The sequence below is a fragment of the Microtus ochrogaster genome, linkage group LG8 (assembly GCF_000317375.1).
Source record: "Microtus ochrogaster isolate Prairie Vole_2 linkage group LG8, MicOch1.0, whole genome shotgun sequence".
Taxonomy (NCBI): domain Eukaryota; kingdom Metazoa; phylum Chordata; class Mammalia; order Rodentia; family Cricetidae; genus Microtus; species Microtus ochrogaster.
The window spans coordinates 13,694,746-13,715,734 of NC_022033.1; the positions used below are offsets into that span (position 1 = coordinate 13,694,746).

Below are 20,989 nucleotides of genomic sequence, written 5' to 3' on the forward strand. Positions count from 1 at the left end.
GAGTTCCAGGACAGCCAAGGCTACACAGAAATCCTGTCTTAAAAAACAAACATAAAGAAAGAAAAAGAAAATATTGGGTGACTGGTGACTAAACCTGAAGACCTGAGTTAAATCCTCAAGACCCACATGGTAGAACAGAAGTGACTCCCATAAGTTGTCCTCTGTATCTCTGTTGGCAAAGCACTTACCTAGCATGAGTGAGGGTGACCCTCTTCGGCCCAAACAGCAAGGGCTTGGTTAATTACTAACAGCTCTGTGTGCCTAACAAATCCCATAGTCTGCCCCCTTCTGGTTGGTTCACCGGCAGCTTCCCCAGGCTCGCAGCCTCCAGTCAGGCACACCTAGCACGGTATACTTGTTTTCTACTGTAGAGATGTCACTCACTCGCTGTCTGGGTCTCTGCCAAAAGCCAACGACAGCAACATATTGAGAAGTCTGTCTTTTAAAAAAAGAGAAAAAAAAAGAAGATGGGCATTCCAGCACTTGAAAAGCAGAGGCAAGGGGTTGCCCTGAGTCCCAGACCTAGGCTATAGAAGGAAACCCTGTCTCAAAATGACAGCAGCAGAAACTGAGGATGAGAACAGAGGTGTCTGTTTATCAACTGTCATGATTATGGGGCCCATGCATTTACTCGGGCACCTTGTCCCCTTATTTCTACTGTAGGGGACCCAAAGGTGCCAGTGCTGTACCATGTGGAGCGGACGCGAACAGGCGCAAGTTTCTCAGTGCGCTCCGTGAAGGCCGTGCAGCATGGCAAAGCCATCTTTATCTGCCAGGCTTCCTTCCAGCAGATGCAGCCTAGCCCCCTGCAGCACCAGTTTTCCATGCCCACTGTGCCTCCGCCAGAAGAGCTGCTGGGCCGTGAGGCCCTCATCGACCAGTATTTAAGGTGAGAATGAGGACTCCAGAGAGGAGGCTTTTTGTTGTTTTTGTTTTGTTTTTGAATTTTCAAACTTCTTTATTCTTTAGTTTTTATGATTCTAGGGATTAAACCTAGGGGTCTCATGTATGCTAGGTAAGTGTGTTCTACCTCAAAGCTACACCTTAGACCTTAAAACATTTACTACTTTGACCTATAGTAAAAATACCACTAGGTCCTGGGTATGATCTATATGCCTTCAGAGACAGGCAGATCTGTGAGAATTCAAAGCTACCTAGTCTACATAGGGAGTTCCCAGCCAGCCCACCAGCCTTGTGTAGTGAGAGTCTGTCTTTAAATAAAAAGAAAACAATACTTAGATGATTGTATTTTGATGCATTCTGATTTTTTTTTTTTCCTGAGACAGGGTTTCTCTGTAGCTTTGGAGCCTTTCCTGGAACTCACTCTGTAGACCAGGCTGACCTCAAACTCACAGAGATCCACCTGTCTCTGCCTCCCAAGTGCTGGGATTAAAGGCGTGTGCCACCACTGCCCAGTGTGAATGTATATACTGTATTTTTATTATTATATTTCCCCTTGTTAACTCTCTTGTCCCTTTCTCTTCCCATACAGTCCCAGGGCAGTGGTTTTGTTTTTGTTTTGTTTTTTTCTCTGTTTTTTCTTTTGCGACTGTTTTCTCTGTGTAACCCTGGCTGTCCTGGAACTCACTTTGTAGACAAGGCTGGCCTCGAACTCAGAGATCTGCCTGCCTTTGCCTCCTAAGTGCTGGGACTACTCGGTAGTGTGTACCACCACCACCCAGGAGTGTGTTTTCAAACTCTGACTCCTACTCATAAGTGGTTCATGAGCCCCTAAGTGGGTGTTGACTATGTACTAAAAGTATAAACCAGATCCCAGCACTTGGGAGACAGAGATAGGTGGATCTCTGCAATTCCTGGGTTAGCTAGGGCTACATAGTGAGACCTTTTCTCAAAAAAATGAGGGTGGGCTGAGAAGATGGCTCAGCCATTAAGAGCATGTGCTACTCTGCAGAGGGCCCACAGGGTGACTCATAGCCACCTCTAATTCCAGTTCCAAAGGCTTTGACATCCCCTTCTAGCTTTCATGGGCACCAAACACAACTGTGGCACACATAATATATGTAGATAAACACTGATACACATAAAGTAAATACAAACTATTTAAAAATTTTATATACATGGGGGGCTTGAGAGGGAATACTCTCTGATAGAGCATGTGCTAAGTGTACCCAAGTCTCTAAGTTCAACCCCAATGCTGAATGCACACATATGTATGTAGAAATATATATGCATGTAGGAATATACGTATTTTATATATAGTATATATAAGCAGAAGAGGGGATCCTGGAGTCCACTGTACAAGGAGGGTAAGAGCCCTCTGCAACTTCAATTTCAGTTGTGTTTCTTGTTTTTACTAGCATATGTGCATGTGTGTGTTGGTCATAATGTAAAAGGCAGAGCTTGCACGCAGCCAGCACAGGCATGGGATAGCTTTATTGTTATTAAAATATTGGCTTGGGGCCAGAGAGAGGGCTCAGCAGGTAAAGGTCCCTGCTGTACAAGTCTGAGGACCGAGTCCACTCCCTTGGACCCATAGAAAGGTGTAAGTAGAAACCCAATTCTACAAGGTTGTCCTCTGATCTTTGCTTACACACTGTAGAACTTGTGCATACTGTCCCCTACCCATCCCTAATAAATTAAAATGTTTTAAAAATTGACCCTGGGTTCAATCCTCTGTACTTGAATCCAACAATAACCTATTTTTGCAACTACTGGGTAAATAAATATCCTCCAGTCCCCTGACTGACCCCCTCCTACCTCAGGCCTATCATGCAGTAGCTTTGGAGTCAATGTTTGGCAGGATGAGTGTTCTCCTCTGTTGCAGAGTATGGCCTATTCCTGGAACTAGCTCTGTAGACCAGGCTGGTCTCGAACTCACAGAGATCCGCCTGCCTCTGCCTCCCGCACTTTGGTGTCTTTTAAGTATTTTGACTCTACCTTGGTAGCATATATTTCTCATTGAGATCCTAACAAATAAAGTCTGGGGGGCTGGAATATGGGGAAGAGCTCTGGACACAGACATGGACACATGGCTTCTGACCAGGACTGTAGCCTCTGTTATTGCCTACCTGCCATGGGGTTCCCCATCCAGCAGCCTTTCAAGGCCCTAGATTCTTCATCTGAAGTTGGGAGCAGTCAAAGTAGGGAGTTGTGCCAAAGGGCCCTGTAGCTTGTGTTGGACACTGGGGCAGCAGGAGGGCATGTGGGATGGATGTGGGTTCAGGAGCCTGAATAGCCAGCATTCAAGTCTAGGCTCTGTCCCTAATATTGGTATGAGTTTGGGCAAATGCTTGCCTACTCTGAGTCCATACCTTTGGTTATAAATGAGCTAATTATAACTTTCACCTCCTAAGGCTGCTGTGAGGATTAAATGTGATAGAGGTATAAAGGCATTTAGCAGTGCTATGTGAGTAGTTACACCACTAACAGATGAGCATAAAGCTGGGGCTTGGTGTGCACAGAAATGAAGATAATGTATTCTTGTTAAAGGAGCCTGAATTTAGGAGTATATACCTCAATAAGGCAGCTACTAACCCTATAGGCTATGTGAAATTAATGAAATAGAATGAACAGTTCTTTTCTGTGTGTGGTGCTAGGGATCAAATCCCCAGGGCTTTGTGCATGCGAGGCAGGCTCTCTACCACAGAGCCACCTCCCATGCCACCCCCTTCATCAGTGTTGTTCTGTAGTTACAGAAGTCACATTTCAATTTCTGTCTCATGTGGTAGTGGCTGCCAGGGTGGACAGTGCAGAAGGACAGTCTACCAGACGGGGTGGGAAGGGCAGAGCCTGCTAAGAGCACTGTGGGCCCATGGGAATGGTGTCACCCCAGCACACAGGGCTCCTAACCGCTTAGGATAGAAAATGCAGATAACATAGGGAGACTTTTCCTACATGTTCACAGTAATGAGTGGTTAGATGTATGAACTGTGGGTTCAGACTACCTGACATCAGATCCTTCATTCTCCTATGTTCATGCCTCTTCTCAATTGGAACGATGACCACACTTGTCATGTGAAGTCCCGGCAAGGAATGGGTTGGTGCCTGGGTTTTTTTTGGTTTTTTTTGGTTTTTTTTGTTTTGTTTTTTTTTTGTTTTGTTTTTTGAGACAGAGTTTCTCTGTTGTAGTAATAGGAGCAGCGGGGCTGCATCCCCAGCACCCCGCTGCCCGCAAGCTTATGCCCGAAATAACAACACACAAATTGTATTCATTTAAACACTGCTTGGCCCTTTAGCTCTAGCTCTTACTGGCTAATTCTGATATCCCGATCAACCCATCTCTAATAATCTGTGAGCACCGGTCTTAGTGAGCACCGGTCTTACCGGGAAGATTCTAGCCTACGTCCATCCTGGGTCGGAGCTTCATCGCATGTGCCTCAGAGAGCAGAGCTATCCCCGTGTCCGCCCAGGAGCCAGGAGCATGGCGTCTCTCTGAGGCGTCTGCCCCCCGAGAGGAGAGCTGTCGAGTCTGAGCTCACTTCCTCTTCCTCCTAGCATTCTGTTCTATTTACTCCTCCTATGTTTTAACCTATCAGGGCAAGCAGCTTCTTTATTTAATGAACCAATGACCTTCCTCCAGCACTCTGTGGTTTTGGAGCCTGTCCTGAAACTAACTCTTGTAGACCAGGCTGGTCTCGAACTCACAGAGATCCACCTGCCTCTGCCTCCCAAGTGCTGGGAATAAAGGTGTGTGCCACCACCTCCCGGCTGGTGCCTAGGTCTGCGTATGTTCGCTGCAAGACAGGTTACATCACTCTTCTGTTTCAGATGGGAAACAGGCTCAGAGAGATGACTGACTTGCATGTCACGGCATGGCTGAAGTGACAAGGAAGGGAATCAAACACTATATTGCTTTGCCAGCTCCATGAGGAAGCTTTGCAGGACAGAAGTCCTTATGGACAGACGTGGGGACCAGAAGAGGCAGCACAGAGACGCTCCCTCTCCTTGGGTCTCCTTGTCCCTGTCTTTACTTTCAGGGACCCTAACCTCCACAAGAAATACCAGGTGGGGCTGAACCGAATCGCTGCCCAGGAGGTACCTATTGAGATCAAGATGGTGAACCCACCCAGCCGGCTGAGCCAGCTGCCAACACTGGAGCCCAAACAGATGTTCTGGGTGCGAGCCCGGGGCTATATTGGTAAGAGGACCCATGAATTGGAGGGAAACACTCCAGGGTCTAGGCCTTGCCACTCATTTGCCATCTGTTGCTTGAGTATCCCATTCTCTCTTTGGGCCTGTTTCCAAATCTGAGTTATGCAGAATTTGGCTCAGTTTCTCACAGAACCCTTACCCTTTAACATGAGAATAATGAGGTGACTGTAATCCCATTGTTGGACCTTTCTGGGGGAAGCAAGATATCTTGCTGAGGTTCTTATCTAGGTCAGTGGCTGACCATAGACGTCTTTGTGCAAACTGGAAGATGCCTGTTTCAGGACCACAGAATGGCTGGAGTGAGAGGCTTGGGATTTACATTTGTCTTACCTCTGTTCTTCGTCCCCACCACCTTTATCCTTACACACACACCCTGACTCTGGGCCAGGTGCCCTTGCACAATGATGAATTTGTGTGTGGTAGTCTTTCTCTCCCCACCTCCCTGCAGACCCTGCGCTGGAAAGCCAGGAGCCCAGGGCTGATGGGGTTGGGACCTGTTGCAGGGGAGGGCGACATCAAGATGCACTGCTGTGTGGCTGCTTACATCTCTGACTACGCCTTCCTGGGTACAGCATTGCTGCCCCACCAGTTCAAGTATAAAGTGAACTTCATGGTCTCACTGGACCACTCCATGTGGTTCCACGCCCCATTTCGAGCTGACCACTGGATGCTCTATGAGTGCGAGAGCCCCTGGGCTGGTGAGTGTGGGCCTGTGGGTCAGTGTCTCTGGGGTGGTAGGGAACCTGCTTTATTTATAGATGTTGCTGCCTTTTCTTACTTTCTGGGGATGCTGTACAGGGTCCTTGCATTGCTGCCCCTCTAGGTATTCATGTTGTCTTCAGAGGTATTCTACATGCCAGGAATGATTGAGTTTATCTCAGAGACCCAGTGCAGGTACCCAAACCACTTTAGATTCCGTGTATGAACCTGAAAAGTCCTTTCTTCTTTCTGAAGCTTTTTCTTTTCTTTCTTTCTGTTTTGACAGGGAGGGGCAAGGTTTCACTATGGAGCTCTGACTTGCCTAGAACTTACTGAGATCCACATCTCTGCTCCCCAGCCCTGTCTTATGTAACCCCTGCTTGTCTTGAACTCTTTATAGAGTGGAGTCTGGCCTGGAACTCCTGATCCTCCTGCCTCCACCTCCCAAGTGCAGGAGCCACCATGCCCTGCTGCTTGGTTTTTTTCATCTAAATAAATAGGGTTATATTAGTACTGTCTACACCTAGTAAACCACCATGCTGCCACTTGAGGGAGCTTTTTTCTAAACAGATTGCATTCTACCCCAGCTGTCCCGGAACTTGCTCTGTAGACCAGGCTGGGTCTTGAACTCACAGAGATCCACACGCTTCTGCCCCCCAAGTGCTGGGATTAGAAGCATATGCCACCATGCCCAGCTGTAAACTGTGTTTTAAGGAGCTTCCTGAGTGATTCCATGAGTTGGCAGGATGGAGCAGGGCACTCAGTCTCTAAGGACACTCCTGTAGGGAACCGAGAGAAACCCAGACTCACTGATATCTCGTGTTAGCGCCCTGGCTCTTTTATAATGAAGTACACGTCAAAGGAAGAAAAGCTTTGCTTTATAAAATGGACAAAACTTAAATAACCCCTTGCAGTCAGGAAAGGGTTACTCAGATGCCACCAGCAGCACAGAACAGGGTCCACAACCTTGAAGTTAGGACACTCGGCCTGACCCTTGGGGCCAAGCCTGAGCCTCTGAGGACTTTAGTGTCCCTGTCTGTAAGACAGTACAAGAAATGAAGCCCCGCGTTCTCTGGCTACAGTTAGATCTGCGTGGGCCCTGCTGTATGTAAAGAAAGCTCAAGTTAGCTTCCTGAAGGTAACTAACTCAGGCCAGAACCTCTAGATGAAAAGGGGAGAGGGGCCATACCTCATGGTCTCGGGTCTTCTCTGAACTACCCCCTCCCTTGGTGGTGGATGACCAGCTGGGAGGACTTGCTTATCATAAAAGGAAAGAATGGGATTTCTGACCAGTGGCCAGAGAAGCGGCAGTCTGCTTGGCCAAGGCTGTGGAGACTGTTGTCTCTGGGATCTTTAGAGGAACTGAGCAGTTATGTGAAAGTGCTTTGGGGCCATCAAGTGGCTGTAACAGCTCACAAAGGGGCATTTGGAGTAGTTAACGTTCCAGTGTGCCCTTAGGTGGGGCAGCTCTGCCCTGTGTCAAACCCCTCCAGGGCAAAGCAGGCTGTGCTAAAGCAGAGGCCGTTCTCACCCTTCTCCTTGCACACAGGTGGCTCTCGAGGGCTAGTGCACGGCCGGCTGTGGCGTCGGGATGGGGTCCTTGCTGTGACCTGTGCCCAAGAGGGTGTGATCCGATTGAAGCCTCAACTGTCTGGGAGTAAGCTGTAGTCAAAGATAACTGGCTTGGCCTGGGGTTAAAAGAACTCTTTCTACTGCCATTCCTGAGGCAGGAGTCACAGTTGAGAGCTGGGTTTCCTGCATCTCACATTCAATAAAGAGATTGCTAACGCTGAAGCAGCTGACCTTTAATTTCCCTCCTCCTGTCTCTAAACTTCAGGACTCCAGCCCTTCAGCCAAGCTGTTTTACTGGTGTAGAGGCCAAGGAAAAGGAAACAGGAAACACTGATCCTGACCTTGCCTACAGCCTCCGGCTGTGGTAGGCTGAAGAGCCCACCCCAAAACTTCCTCCTTGTAGCATCCTAGGGTAACCCCAACCAAAGCCTGTTTGGAGTCCAGCCCCACAAATCCAAGTTCCTCTCAGTCTGCTGCAGACTCCTTCTCGGGAACTACTTTAGGGGCTCCCAGAACTCCTCAGCCCCGGCTGCTCAGTGTCCTCCATTGCCCTCAGTCCCTTGACCTGGAGCAGCCCCTCGCCCAGAGGTCGCAGCAAGACAAATAAAAGTTAGTCCAGCACCTCTTTGATAAGCAGCTCCTTGAGGCTGGGGGGTGGGACGGGGGTAAGGCCCGCCTCCTGTAGGGACTGAAGTTGGGCTTCTGTCTGCCGTTTGTCTAGGCCCAGGCGCCAGGAGAGTCGGACATGGGCCTCTAGAAAGGGTGCCAGGAAAGGATGGGGTCTCTTGTCCCCCAGCAGCTGCAGGGCCTTCTCGCTACATGCTCGTGCTTCCCCAGGATCCTCCAGCTCCTGATGGCACACAGCCAACCCAGCCAGAGTCAACAAGGGGCGGTCTGGGCCAGAAGGGGTGCCCAGCTGGGTCTGCAGCTGCCAGGCGTTGGCCCACAGTGCCAGAGCCTCGCGGTAAAGGCCAGTACAGGTGAGGCTCTGTGCTCGCCGCAGCTCGGGCAGCACGAAGAAGTCGTGCAGGTCTGGGGCTTGGCGGAGTTCGGGCACTGCCTGCAGGTGACCCAAAAACTGTTCAAAGGCCCGGCTACGGCGGGCAATGGTTTCTGCAGTAAAGTTCCTGCGCAGACGTTTACGGGGGAAGGAGATGGCAGCCATGGGGCCCCGGAATTGCCGCTGCAGGTTTCTGTGCAGCCGTTCGAAGTCCGAGTAACGGCGGGAGATCTGGGCTGGCTGGCGATCTGGTGGCCCTGGGCCAATCACGGCGAGGGTGTAGAGCTGTAGGGAGGGTGGACATCAGGGCTGATATAAACCATCTGGGGGTCCTTTCCCTCCCTTCCACTCTTGGCTTTGCTTTTCCACCTCAGCCCACCACCTCCTCCCCGGGATTGTCTCGGAGGGAAGAAGCTGCAGAGCAGTGGCCAGGAACCCACTCCCATCTTACCTGAGGCTCCTCTGAAATGACCCAAGGCCCAAGGCAGCACAGGGGAAAGAAAGACAGAAATGAACTTCAGCATCAGGAGCTTGCTGCTTCTGGGAAAGTTCTCCCTGCCCCTAGGGAGTTAGTTCTTGGGAAAGCCTTAAGGAAACCCAGGAGTGAGCTGAAACCCAGAGCCATTTTGGGGGCTTCTGAGCCAATCTGAGAGCCAGCTTGCAGCTGTGTGCCGCTCTGGATACATAGCTGTCCCCACATTACTGACCAACCTCTTTCTTTTTTTTTTTTTTTTGGTTTTTCGAGACAGCGTTTCTCTATGGTTTTGGAGCCTGTACTGGAACTAGCTCTTGTAGACCAGGCTGGTCTCGAACTCACAAAGATCCGCCTGCCTCTGCCTCCTGAGTGCTGGGATTAAAGGCGTGAGCCACCACCGCCCGGCTGGAACTAGCTCTTGTAGACCAGACTGGTCTCGAACTCACAGAGATCCTCCTGCCTCTGCCTCCCGAGTGCTGGGATTAAAGGCATGCGCCTCCACCGCCCGGCTGACCAACCTCTTTCAAACCAGACCAAAGGACAAGTCTTCAGACAGCCACAGTGGCAAAATTAGGAGTTCACTGGTCCAGGACTCCAAAGTCCAGCCTCCTTCTGGCGACCTCAGGCAAAGCTGGTGACTGCTCTAGGGAAAAGTTCCTAGGCCAGGCCATTGTTTGCTCAGGTCTGGGAAGTCCTAGTTTTGGTGCTCAAGGTCTTTAGGTGGCAGACACTGGAGAACACTGCCAGAGATGCGATGATTCTGCTTTCTCTTTGCTTCCTTTCTTTTTTGGCCCTCAAGAGTCTCACTGTGCAGCCCAGACAGGCCAGCTTCCTGAATGGAAGGACCAAAGGAATTGTCACCATGCCTTGTCCCTTTAGTTCTTTTTTTCCTAGGGGTAGGGGGTTAGTGTGTGTGTGTTGTTGTTGTGTTTGGGCACACATACCTGAGCTTAATGCCATAGTTTACAAATGGGGGTCAGAGGATACCTTTCAGGATTAAGTTCTCTCTTTCCATCATGGGTTTTAAGAACTGAGCTCAGGTCTTCAGGCCATGACAAGCGCTGGGCTGTTTTGCAGGCCTGAGGCAGTTTCATGTGCTCCTGGCTGCAGCCAGCCAAGTGCTGACACTACAGGGGTCCACCACACCCAAGGGATGGGAGCTGGGGATCGAAGCCAGGGCTTTGTGGGTGCTAGCCAAGCACTCTACCAACGAAGTAAGTCACACCTCCAGTCCTCTGGAATACACTGAGTTCAGGGCCTCCGTAGCCCAGGCTAGCCTTGAACTCTTGGTGATCTGATCCTCTTGCCTCAGCCCCAAGAGCTGAGATTACACGAAGAAGGCACCCGGGATGGCTTTTCCTTCTTCTTCTTTTCTTTCCTATTTTCTTAGATGAGGGTCTCCCTTTATTGCCTGGTGGCTTTTGATCTCTTAAGCTCAGGTGATCCTCCCCAAGATAGGTAACAGTGGTTATAGTTGTTGGTGCTTGGTGGCCCCTCGATGGCAGAGTACTTCCTAACAGGCATGAGGCCATGGGTTCCATCTGCACCTCCCCACCCCTCTAACGGTGTGACTGTTGGTCTGTGGTCTGCCCTGAGCGCTTACCCCGCATCTCATGATAGACCAAGTACTTCTCCATTTAGGTGCCCCTTAACCATCATTAACAGCACTGCAAGGAGGAGAGGGAGCGGAGGGCACAAAGACTGGTCCCGAGAACTGATTCTAAAATCTCTTGACCTCCCAGAGAAGAAACATGGAGACAAGGGTGCCCACTGTACAGAGGAGGTGGCTTCATTTTCTAGACACAGGTCAGGACGGAAGATGACCCTTGCTCTTCCTTAAACCTTTCCACCTAGGTCCCCAGAGTCAACCCCCCCCCCATTTTTTTCTGAGAGAGCTGCTCTCTGTTTACTGATCCTTGGTGTCTCACTCCTGTGCATGGCCGCTTGCCTACCCCAGAGCTCTGGGACATTTGTGACTTAAGATTGGACCATGGGGGCTAGGAGTGTGTAGCTCACTGGTACAGCATCTGCTTAGCATGCAGAAGGACTTGATCCTTAACAAGATATAAAACCTGCATCATCTATCCGTCCCTGCACAAAGTGGAACAGTCACCCCATGGGTGTGGTCCTTGTTACTAACAGCAACAGAGAGGGGTGGAGAGACCCAAATATGGGACAGGGCTCCGTGACCCCAGGGCTCTGGGCCCCCTGTCTTGCTGAGTCAGAGGTGGGGGAGGGTGTGCAGAGGAGGGAAGTGACAAGCCTGGGGGGGGGAGGTGAGGGGATCGGGGTGACCACTGCCAGGATGGGACCAGCTAGCTCAGATAGGTTAGACCTAGAGGCAGCAGGTCTGGCCAGTCTCTCCATGTCACAGGCAGGAAAACAGGGACTCTAGGCCTAACTCCACACTGCTCCTTAGTCCTGATGGTGCTGGAGGTGGGATGGAGCTGGAGAACTGATTGGTCAGGAGGCTGCAACAGACCCTGGATGCCTGACATTTCCCATCCAAAGTTAAATACGAATACAAGCCGAGTTTCCCTCGTCCAAAGTGCTTGGGACCAGAGCTATTTCAGATTTGAAATATTTGCATATATACAATAAGATGTCTTAGAAATGAGACCCCAATCTAATATAAAATCTATAAAGTACATGAAAAACTATTGTTTTGAGACAGGGTCTCATGTATTGCAGAAGACTGTCCTGGAGCTTACGTAGTTGATCTTGAACTCCTGGTCCCCAGCCCCCTTCCAAGCACCGGGACCACAGGTGTGTGCCACCACACAGTTTATGTAGTGGTGGGCAAGCATTCTACCCACTGAGAATTACATGCTGGCTCCTAAAACTCATTTCCTGTACTTTATACACATAGCCTAAAAGTAGTCTGGAATTTTTGTTTTTTGAGGCGGGATTTTATGTAGCCCAATCTGGTCTTGCTATGTATCCAGACTGGCCTGGAGCTCTACTTCCTAACTGCGCCAGCTCTGAAGGTAATTTTATATGACTGGGGGTGGGAGCAGGGGATAAAGCTCAGTTCTTTTTTTTTTGGTTTTTCGAGACAGGGTTTCTCTGTGGCTTTGGAGCCTGTCCTGGAACTAGCTCTGTAGACCAGGCTGGTCTCGAACTCACAGAGATCCGCCTGCCTCTGCCTCCCGAGTGCTGGGATTAAAGGCGTGCGCCACCATCGCCCGGCAAGCTCAGTTCTTGAGCATGGTAGGCAAGTGCCATATCAGTGAGCTACATTCCCCCTTGGTGTTTGGCCTGTGTGTGTGTGTGTGTGTGTGTGTGTGTGTGTGTGTGTGTGTGACAGAGAGAGAGGTGGGGGGAGGCGGTGTCTAGGTGTGTTGTCTTACCTGGCTTGGCATTCACTCTCTAGCTCAGGTTAGCTTTGAACTTGTGACAGTCTTACTGCCTCAGCCTTTCAAGTCCTTATGCAATATTTTTAAATGGGCCTACATTTCAAGCACACATCACATGAAGTTAGATGTGGAATTTTCCACTTGTGGCATCATGTTGACACTCAAATGCTTAGGATTTTCAAGCATTTCAGATTAGGGAATTGGAAACTATATAGCTACCAGTTTAGTATTTCACAATGCCAGGCATGCCAAGGGTTCTTTGTGCCTGGTCTCATTTACTCCCTGCTATAATCCTGCATACTGTCCTACTGCTCAAACGAGGAAACTGGGGGCCATCAGGGGTCCAGAACCCACCCACAGTGAAGCCACTGATAAAAATATATGGCCTGGGAATCGAGGCTGATCTGCATCCGAAGCCATATCCTTAATCCTGACCCCTGCAACTGGGTCTCATGTGTGTGTCTTGCTGCAGTTCACAAAAGTCCTTGGGGGTACAGAACAGCACACACCAGCTGTGACAGGAGACAGCTTCTTAAAGGTCACTTTCTCAGTGACAGCTACCTGAGGACTTGCTCAAGCTACATCGATTCCCTTGTCCTGCCTCAGTTCCGTAAAATAAGGACAGCCATTTATAACTGCATAGCCAAAACCCCACCAAAAGCTGTGGTGCTCCCTACTCTCTCTTAACCAGACTTGCAGACTGCACTGCCTAAGGGTCCCTGGAACCTCACTCACCACGTACTTGGAGGGAGGGTCCTTGACAACATTGGCGCTGGTCACCTCAAAGAGCAGCCGCTGTGGAACTAGGGTGTTCCGAGACTTCTTCCAGAAATCCTGCAGCTGCCGAGCCAGGAGTTGACTGCCCCGTTGTCCATCAGGTGGGGGACTCCGTTCTGCACAAGCACAAGACCAGTCGTGTTAAGGGGCTAGCGCAAGGGTTAATGTAAACAAATGCCATGACCTCATTCACGCCAGCGAGGTGGCCTTTATTCCAGCGCCTGGCTTACAGTAGATGCTAAATATCTCCACCCAAAGCAGCTAGTACACCATGCATTTGTTTCCTTGGTCCTGTGCATTTAATATCCACAAAACCCCTGAGATGGGTGGTTCCCACGGTGTGACTCAAGGTCACACAGCCAAACAGTATTTTCAAACGCTTAAGGTGTCAAGAGTTTCAGGAAGATAACTCAGAGCCCCCGGGATGCTCTCGGAACACGGCCAGCGGGGAGGCCTAACCGAGCCCCGAGGTTCCTGCCTCCGTCCTCCCGCACTCGCCTGCGTCTTCTCCCGATGTCCCGTCTCCGGAGGGCGGCGAGTCGGGGCCCGCCTCGTCGTCCTCGTCTTCGTCGTCCGGGTCATCCTCGGCACTGGTGAAGCTGAGGGTGCCGCTGAGGCGGGAGGACAGGCCCTCGGCGTCGTCGTCCTCCAGCTCGGAGCTTTCAGGAAACTGCTCGGCCTCGGGGCTTGCCGCCGCCTCCCCGGGGCCATCGCTAGCCAGGGCGTGTCGCAGCCGGTGCAGAAGCCGCGAGGCCATGGCACCCAGGGGGGAGCGCGCCAAGCTGGGTCCGGGGCCGGAGAGGGGCCCGGGGGCGTGTCGATGGGCGTGGCATAAGAGGCCACGCCCACGGTCTGCGACAGCCTGGGACGTGCTGGAGGCCGGCCTCTCCCGTGCGCCTCCCGGCAGGCCAGGACGCGCCTCCACCCACAGCGTCCCGAGTGCGTTCAGGGCGGGTTCCCGGGATCCAGTGGGGCGGCCCGAGGCTTTAAGGGGCTATCGGCGCGTACTGCCCACAGCGCCGCCTAGCCGCTTTCTGCCGCCGCCCGGCCAGGCCCATCCCGGCCCCGCCCGCTCCCGGAACTCCTGGAATCCCGGGCCGCTGCCTTCGGGAGGGACGCGAGCAGTGGCCGGGCTAGCCCAGGTCTCCGCACGAAACCGTCTACGTTCGGGCTGGCCGTGCAGTCTTTTGGACTTGTCCCACCCCTCCTGGACTCCTGGGGCAGCCCCAAGCTTTTCCCCTAATTTCCATGCAGTGCTGTGTAACTTTACAATGTAATTTCTTGGCATTTGGGAACTTGGCTCTCCCTTGAGATTAGCCTGAAATCCGGCCTCGCCCAGCCTCGGTTTTCTCATAAGGAACAAGAATTCTAATACTAATAACTAAAATTTCAACTCTTGCAAAAACCTTAGTCCCTTGCCTGGTGAGAGTGTTCCTAGGTCTTCCCAGTTTCGTTTGAGCTTCACCTATGCGAAGTCAAACAGGAAAACAGATCCAGAGAGTCAAAGGTCGCTTTTTGCAGGCCCCATTTTGCCAGAGATTTCTAGTGTGGAGCTTTTCCCGCGTGTGAAGGTTGGGTCTGGTGATTTATATAGCTCTCCGAGAACTGCAGTTTTATCTTTTACTGCCGAGTAGCAGTAGCCAAGAAAATGATTGCTGCTTCCTGTCCCAAGGCCTAGCAGGGCAGATTTGAAATTGGCAGCTAGACAATAGAACAAAGACCAGGCGTGGTGGTGTTGGTGGTACACACCTTTAATCCCAGCATCAAGGAAGCAGAGGTAGGAAGACCTCTGTGAGTTCAAGGCCAACCTGGTCTACACAGCCAGTTCCAGGCTGGCCAGAGCTACATAGAACCTGTCTCAAAACAAGGTGTCTCAGATAGTATCTCCTACCCCCTTTCAGGGCACAGGAGAGGGATGGGGGAGATACTTTTGAATGGAAAAACCTGGCCTTTGTTGAACAGAAAGATAACAGTTTTTAGGACTCATGGTATCCAGTTGTAGGCGTTTCACACACTCACATGTGGGTCTCAGAGGAGGCAGCTATTGGACAGTAATGGTTCACTTTCAGTATGAAGGCTGAGGCAGGAGAAGTGGCTAGGTGCTTGAGAGTGTGTACTGTTTTCACTGAGGACCAGAATTCAGTTTCCAGGGCCAACAACTGGGACCTTATATCCTCGTAACTGTATGGGACCTAGTGCCCCCTTCTGGCCTCCAAGGGTATCTGCACACATGTGCACAAAAACCAAACACAGACACACAAGTATGTATAGTTAAAAATAAAATAAATCTTAGAAAAAAAACAGGTATGGTGGTTGTTGGGAATTTTCCTAACGCGAACTCTCTGCCAACGCAAAAATCCCAATCAAGCCAAATCACAAGCCAAATTAAAAAAAAAAAAAAATCCAGGTTTAATGGGGTTCCTGCACTCTCGGGTGGCCCCAGGGGGAAGCTGCAAACACAACCACCAGGGGAGAGGAAAGAGACCATGAGGGAACTTTCTGGGGAAGCAGTTTAAATAAACTGGGGGAGTGGTCAAGATTTGGGCGGGCTGTCTTGACCCTCCTTCCAGGGAGGGGTCCAGGCTTGGCGGGCACAGGGACAGGGCCTCCAAAGATGGAGGCCAGAGACCAGGACTTTTAATCCCAGCACTAGGGAGAGAGACAGGTGGTCTCTGTGAGTGCAGGGCCAGCCAGGGTGACATCTGGGACTTCAGCTTGCTGGCGACTTTAAGCTCCAATTGCTCTGCACTTGCCTCACAGGCAGCCTGCGAGGACAAAAAGGCTCTCCACTCATTTTCCCCCTGCTGGCTGGCTATTAACTTTTCCGCAGTGTATGCCACACAGGTTAGGATGCACAGCCAGAGTTCAGCCAGGCATGATCGTGCACACCTGTTATTCCGGCACCTGAGAAGCTGAGGCAGGGGGATCCTGCGTTCAAGGCCTAACTCAAAACAACAGCAGCAGCAACTAAACCAACAGAAAGAAATGAAGGGAAAAGAAAAAGCGTGTTCATGACGTCATGGAAAGAAATCTGGTCTGTCCAGTCAGGCAGGAAAGCCAGCATTGCCTGCCAGTGTGGCGCTTGGAAGTCTGAGGCAGAAGAATGGAAAGTTAGAGGGCAACCTGAACTATGTAGTGAGACTCTGTTGAAAAAAAAAAAAAAAAAGATTCCCTCCACCACCCAAATAAGTGGCAACCCAAGTTCAATCCCAGGGATCCACAGGTGAAGGGAGAGAACCTGCCCTCGATTTCTGCCCTCTGACTACCACATGTGCAGTGTGGCATTTGAGTGTGTGTGCACATGCACAAATAAAATACAAAAGTTTTTAAAAAAGTGGTCCATTGCTGGGCGGTGGTGGCACACGCCTTTAATCCCAGCACTTGGGAGGCAGAGGCAGAGGCAGAGGCAGATGGAGGTCTGTGAGTTTGAGGCCAGCCTCGTCTACAAAGCAAGTTCCGAGACAGCTAGGACTGTTACACACTGAAACCCTTTGTTGAACCTCCCGCTTTGTCCTCCCAAAAAGTGGTCCATCACTTCCATGATAGATTTCTCATGTAAATGGTGTCAAAGTTGGGAGTGCTCTGTCTGGTTTTCTGTGTACGTGTGTGTGCGTGTGTGTGCGTGTGTGTGTGTGTGTGTGTGTGTGTGTGTGTGTGTGTGTTTGTAGTCATATGTTCCCTGGAGCTCACCCATATGGCCAGGCTGGTGGCTAATGAGCATCAGGGATCTCCTAGTTTTCATTCGGGCCCCATCACCCCTTCCTTTGCTGGGCTTATGGCCTCACATGGCGAATGAGAATCTAAACTCAAGTCCTGGTGTTTGTGCGGCAAGGACTTCACAGACAGCCATCTCCCATCACCTTTTTCCTCTCTTTTTCTGAGATGCCTCCAAGGCTGGTGCTAAACTCCCTATTCCCCATTTTCTACCTCTACCTCCAAATTACAACTACCATACTGTTTTTTTTTTGTTGTTGTTGTTTGTTTTTAATATGATTGTCTTAGTGAGGCCTCACGTGTGACATTGTTCAAGTGTGGAGCCAGAGGCTTGGAAGCTGTTTCTCTCCTTGAGCCACAGAGCAGGAGTGTAGGGCAGAGGGAATACAGGAGGAAGTGATCTGAAAGCTGAGAGAGATCTCAGGGAGCTTCTAGCATATGTGATCGTCGAGGGTGGTATTTGGGGCAGTTCTGAAGCCTGGCCAGAGCGGAGCATTAGCAAGATGAGAAAAGAGGGTGAGTGAGAATAGGGGCAGCTAAGATCTTGCTTGGCTGCACTCGGGACCTTGGTTCTTATTGTTTCACCAAATAAACACAGGAATGAGTTGGTGATGGGTGGTTGCTAAGGGTTGCCTTCCTCCTGTTGCAGACAAGTGATCTCAGTGTCCATTGTCCAAGTTGGACTCCCCTGAGTACCATGCCTTGATCCTCTGCCTGGCAGGGGGAGGCCTTATTTAGCCCGGTCTGGCTCCTCTGAGCTTTCTTTGGAATGTCTATATATAGGGAAGAGTGTAGCCCAGTTGCCACTGTCCGTCTGCCTTCCTTGGTGTCTGGTCCACCATCCCCTGGCCCCAGACTTAGTTGTCCCCATGGTCTTTCTGTTGATTTAGCAACTGTCCATGAGCCTTGCTTACCTCACCGCTCAGCCAGGACCCTATGGATTCTTAGGGTCTGTTCCTTTTGGACCCTTCTACGCCCCATTTTCACTCTACAGAGGATCAGCTGAACTTTGGCTTTCACGTTTTCATAAGTGCATGTGTATTTATGAATATTTCATGTATGTACATTTCAAACCCCAGGGATCTCACAGTAGAAATGCAAATGGAATAACTTCATTGGAAAATGAGCTTTTTGCTCATGGAACGAAGCCTCCAGTGCTGGGGAAGTTCACTGGGGACAGTGCTTGTCTGTCACGCACAACGCTCTGCGTTCAACTCTCAACATCAAGTAAAACCATGCATGATGGCATGCGTGTAAAATCCCAGCATTTGGGGGGTGGAGGCAGGAGAATGGGGAGTTCAAGGTCATCCTCAACTTCATAGTGGATTTGAAGCTAGTCTGAGCTACATGAGGCCCTATCCCAAAAAAATAATAATTAAAGAAAGAAAGATTTTAAAAAATGAAGCCTCAGCCTCTGACCCTCTAAGGCCCAGCAAACAGAGGACTCTAGAACCTAGCTTTGTAGAGGCAGGGAAGTCCTAGATATTTGATGTCTAGAACAGAGCCACTTGCTGTCTCTTCTGTCTCTTTGCTATTTAGAGAACCACCTATCTTCCTCACCAAAAGCTGAGTTCTAAATGCCCTATCCCTGGATAAACATAACTTAAGAGAAGACTCCTTTTTCTTTTTTACTGCTCATTTCTCCTCCTAACAAAGCCCCATGCTCATTGCGCTGTACACATTTTTTTTTTGTTGTTGTTGTTTTTGTTTTTTTTTTCAGTACAGGGTTTCTCTGGGTAACAGCCCTAGCTGTCCTGGAACTCTCTCTGTAGACCAGACTGGCCTTGAACTCAGAGATCTGCCTACCTCTGCCTCCCAAGTGCTGGGGTTAAAGGTGTGTGCTACCACTGACCGGCTCCTCTGAGCGCGTCTTCTGGGTGGGTCCCTGAGGCCTGCTTGTCCTAACTTTTCCCCAGTAAAGTTAAATGATAAGAATTGCCAAGGCTGGGGCTCAGTGGTCAAGAGCCCCAGAGGACCTTGGTTCAATTCCTAGCACTCACATAGTGGCTCCCAACTGTGGGATCCGATGCCTTCTTCTGATCTCCTTGGGCACCAGGCATGCACACAGTGCACAAACATGTGCTGACAAAACATCCATATGCATTAAAAAAAAAATAAGTTTGAAAAGACTCACCAAGGTCGAGGATGTAGCTCAGCTGGTAGAGCGCTTTGTAACGTGCACAAGGCCCCGGCTTGGATTCCCAGCACTGCCTATGCTGTGTATAAGTATATCATAGATAGATCAGGCATGCCGACAGTCTCATGGTTTGGGAGACCAAGACAAGAAGACTGCTTGAGCCCAGGAGTTCGAGGCCAGCTCAGCTGACAGTGGAGACTCAGATGCAAAATCACTCAAAGGGCTTAAGCAGGGTTTAGTGGTAAATGCCTGTAGAGCCCAGCACTCTGGAGGTGGAGGCCACTGGAAGATTAGAACGTCAAGGTTGTCTTCAGCTACCTAAGGAGTTCAAGGCCATCCTGGGACGCGCGAGACCTGGCCTCCTAATGGGGAAAAGAATTCCTCTGTAGGCCTGTGTGATTTACAAAGCACTCTAGCCAAATGGAGGCAATAATAATTATCGCCTCGCAGGATGAACACCAGATGAGATCATGGAGCCGAGATGTTCCGCATAGTGTGGAGACATTGTGGGAGTTTAGTAAGTGGTGTTCTAGGTATCCTTCCCCCCTTGGGCCATGGTACAAGCTCGGCGACTTGTTCATCCGGGCTCACGTTTGCCACTTCTATCTTGGAGGGAGGTGTACTTTGAGGGGCCTCACCATGCGCCCACAGTCACATGGCTCCGAGGCACGACTGCGTCTTGAATTTGGGACTTCAAGCCTGGGTTCTTCCCATTCCACTCCCACGACGCTGTCTCTATTTTGAACATCCTCTCACATCTCGGAGCAAGTGTACCAGGGGTAGGGAGCTCCGTAAGACAGTGAGCAGGGCAGGCCCTTCTCCTAAGAATCCAGGAGGATGTGGTGCCAAGGCTGCCACCTGCTCAGAAGCTTCAATTTCTCTGCAAAGGCCCTTGGCTAAATTAGGTAATGGGCTAGGACTCTGGGAGGGGTGGGGCTTGCTGACCCCTGAATCTGATTGGTCAGGGTATCCAGTTCTGGGGAGCTGGAGGAGGGAAGAGAGGATGCCCCTACAAATCCTAGGGGGTAGAGAGATCTGGGGCACTTTTGGGTGGTGGAGTGCAAAGGAGACAACCCACAGCTGAGGAGCCCCTGTAACCAGCAACCATGGTAAGGACACGAGGGGACATCGCTGCTTATGGGCCTCTTACAGTCCCTGAACTGGGTGTTCTGTGGGCAGCAGCGTGGACATCTGAAGGTGGAAGATGAGGGTTGCTGGAACCCAAGTCCTGTTGGGACATCCTGGGAAGGTTGTTCCAGGGATTTATCCTCAAGGCTGTGACGTCCTGGCCACCTTCTGAGGCATGAGATGGTGATATTCTGCAGCCAGGGTTGTGTGGAAAGGGTCTCAGCTTGTCTGCTTCATAGGAGAGATAGGTACCCTGAGGGCAGGCAAAAGTCACCCAGAAAAGCAGAGGCTGAGTTGGCTTCCTAGGCCCAGCTAAGCCTGTGGCATTCAGAGAAGAAAGGGTTCCTTGGGCCATCAATGGGAAGTCTATGGGCCTATGGCCAGCTCAGGTGCAGGCCTCTATGAATCCTGAGGATGATGGGAGGTAGGAGTGGGTGATAGACCAGAGTTACAGACCCTGACCATCCACAGACAGGGCCTAGTCTGGGGCTGCCATTCTCTTCTCCTTCCCACTTCACTTGAAGGAGTAATTGGACTCCAGAGACCAGCTGCCGTTGCCCATGCCCAACTAAAAATAGCCTATCCTCCTGGGTCAGGCCAAGGGGTGGAGGAGGGCAGGAGGATCTGGGCCAGCTGGCTGAAGAGCGCCTTGGTGTTAATCACCCCTTCCTCACCACCAAGTCACCAAAGCCCTGACCTAACTGACCTGGCTTGACTATGGCCTAGAAAAATCCACAGAGACCTTCTTTTCAGGGTCATGTGTGATTTTATGCATATGGAAACCCAGTACTCAGAAGGCAGAGGCAGGAGAATGGAGAACTTGAGGCCAGGTTGGTTCCAGGCCAACCTGAGCTGCGTTGCAAGACTATCTCAAAACCAAAACCCTGAAACAGAACCAAATTTCCTTATTTCCATAGCAAGGCACGGCCACCCCATCACATGTGCCTGAGGTGTCTACCCATAGTGCCTGAGGTGTCTACCCATAGTGCCTGAGGGGTCTACCCATAGTGCCTGAGGGG

General features: G+C 50.7%; 3 protein-coding genes across 4 annotated transcripts in view; 2 read left to right on the forward strand and 1 right to left on the reverse strand.

Moving 5' to 3' along the window:
* Acot8 (acyl-CoA thioesterase 8) overlaps positions 1 to 7,599 on the forward strand; it is a 13,589-nt gene extending 5,990 nt beyond the window's left edge. For both annotated transcript variants that reach the window (XM_005362905.3, XM_026787109.1), the window contains 3 exons: positions 4,938 to 5,098; positions 5,616 to 5,810; positions 7,361 to 7,599. In XM_005362905.3, the coding sequence (XP_005362962.1) occupies positions 4,938 to 5,098; positions 5,616 to 5,810; positions 7,361 to 7,479 (475 nt within the window). In that variant the 3' untranslated portion in view covers positions 7,480 to 7,599. The remainder of the gene's footprint in view (positions 1 to 4,937; positions 5,099 to 5,615; positions 5,811 to 7,360) is intronic.
* A 106-nt stretch (positions 7,600 to 7,705) lies between these two features.
* On the reverse strand, positions 7,706 to 13,942 carry Snx21 (sorting nexin family member 21). Its single transcript, XM_005362904.3, has 3 exons — positions 13,490 to 13,942; positions 12,950 to 13,107; positions 7,706 to 8,668 (listed from the first exon to the last, which is right to left on the reverse strand). The coding sequence occupies exons 1-3, from the start codon at positions 13,746 to 13,748 to the stop codon at positions 7,994 to 7,996; spliced, it is 1,092 nt and encodes a 363-aa protein (XP_005362961.1). The 5' UTR covers positions 13,749 to 13,942; the 3' UTR covers positions 7,706 to 7,993.
* Tnnc2 (troponin C2, fast skeletal type) overlaps positions 13,747 to 20,989 on the forward strand; it is an 8,988-nt gene continuing 1,745 nt past the window's right edge. The window contains exons 1-2 of the mRNA XM_026787274.1: positions 13,747 to 14,133; positions 15,752 to 15,835. Of these exons, the coding sequence (XP_026643075.1) occupies positions 13,747 to 14,133; positions 15,752 to 15,835 (471 nt within the window). The remainder of the gene's footprint in view (positions 14,134 to 15,751; positions 15,836 to 20,989) is intronic.

Excerpts from the sequence above, each read along its gene's own strand:
- Snx21 (XM_005362904.3), bottom strand. The coding sequence starts at position 13,748 with ATGGCCTCGCGGCTTCTGCACCGGCTGCGACACGCCCTGGCTAGCGAT. Across the intron at positions 13,108-13,489 it reads GACATCGGGAGAAGACGCAG|AACGGAGTCCCCCACCTGAT; the intron begins GCGAGTGCGGGA and ends GTGCTTGTGCAG. Across the intron at positions 8,669-12,949 it reads ACCCTCCCTCCAAGTACGTG|CTCTACACCCTCGCCGTGAT; the intron begins GTGAGTGAGGTT and ends CCCTCCCTACAG.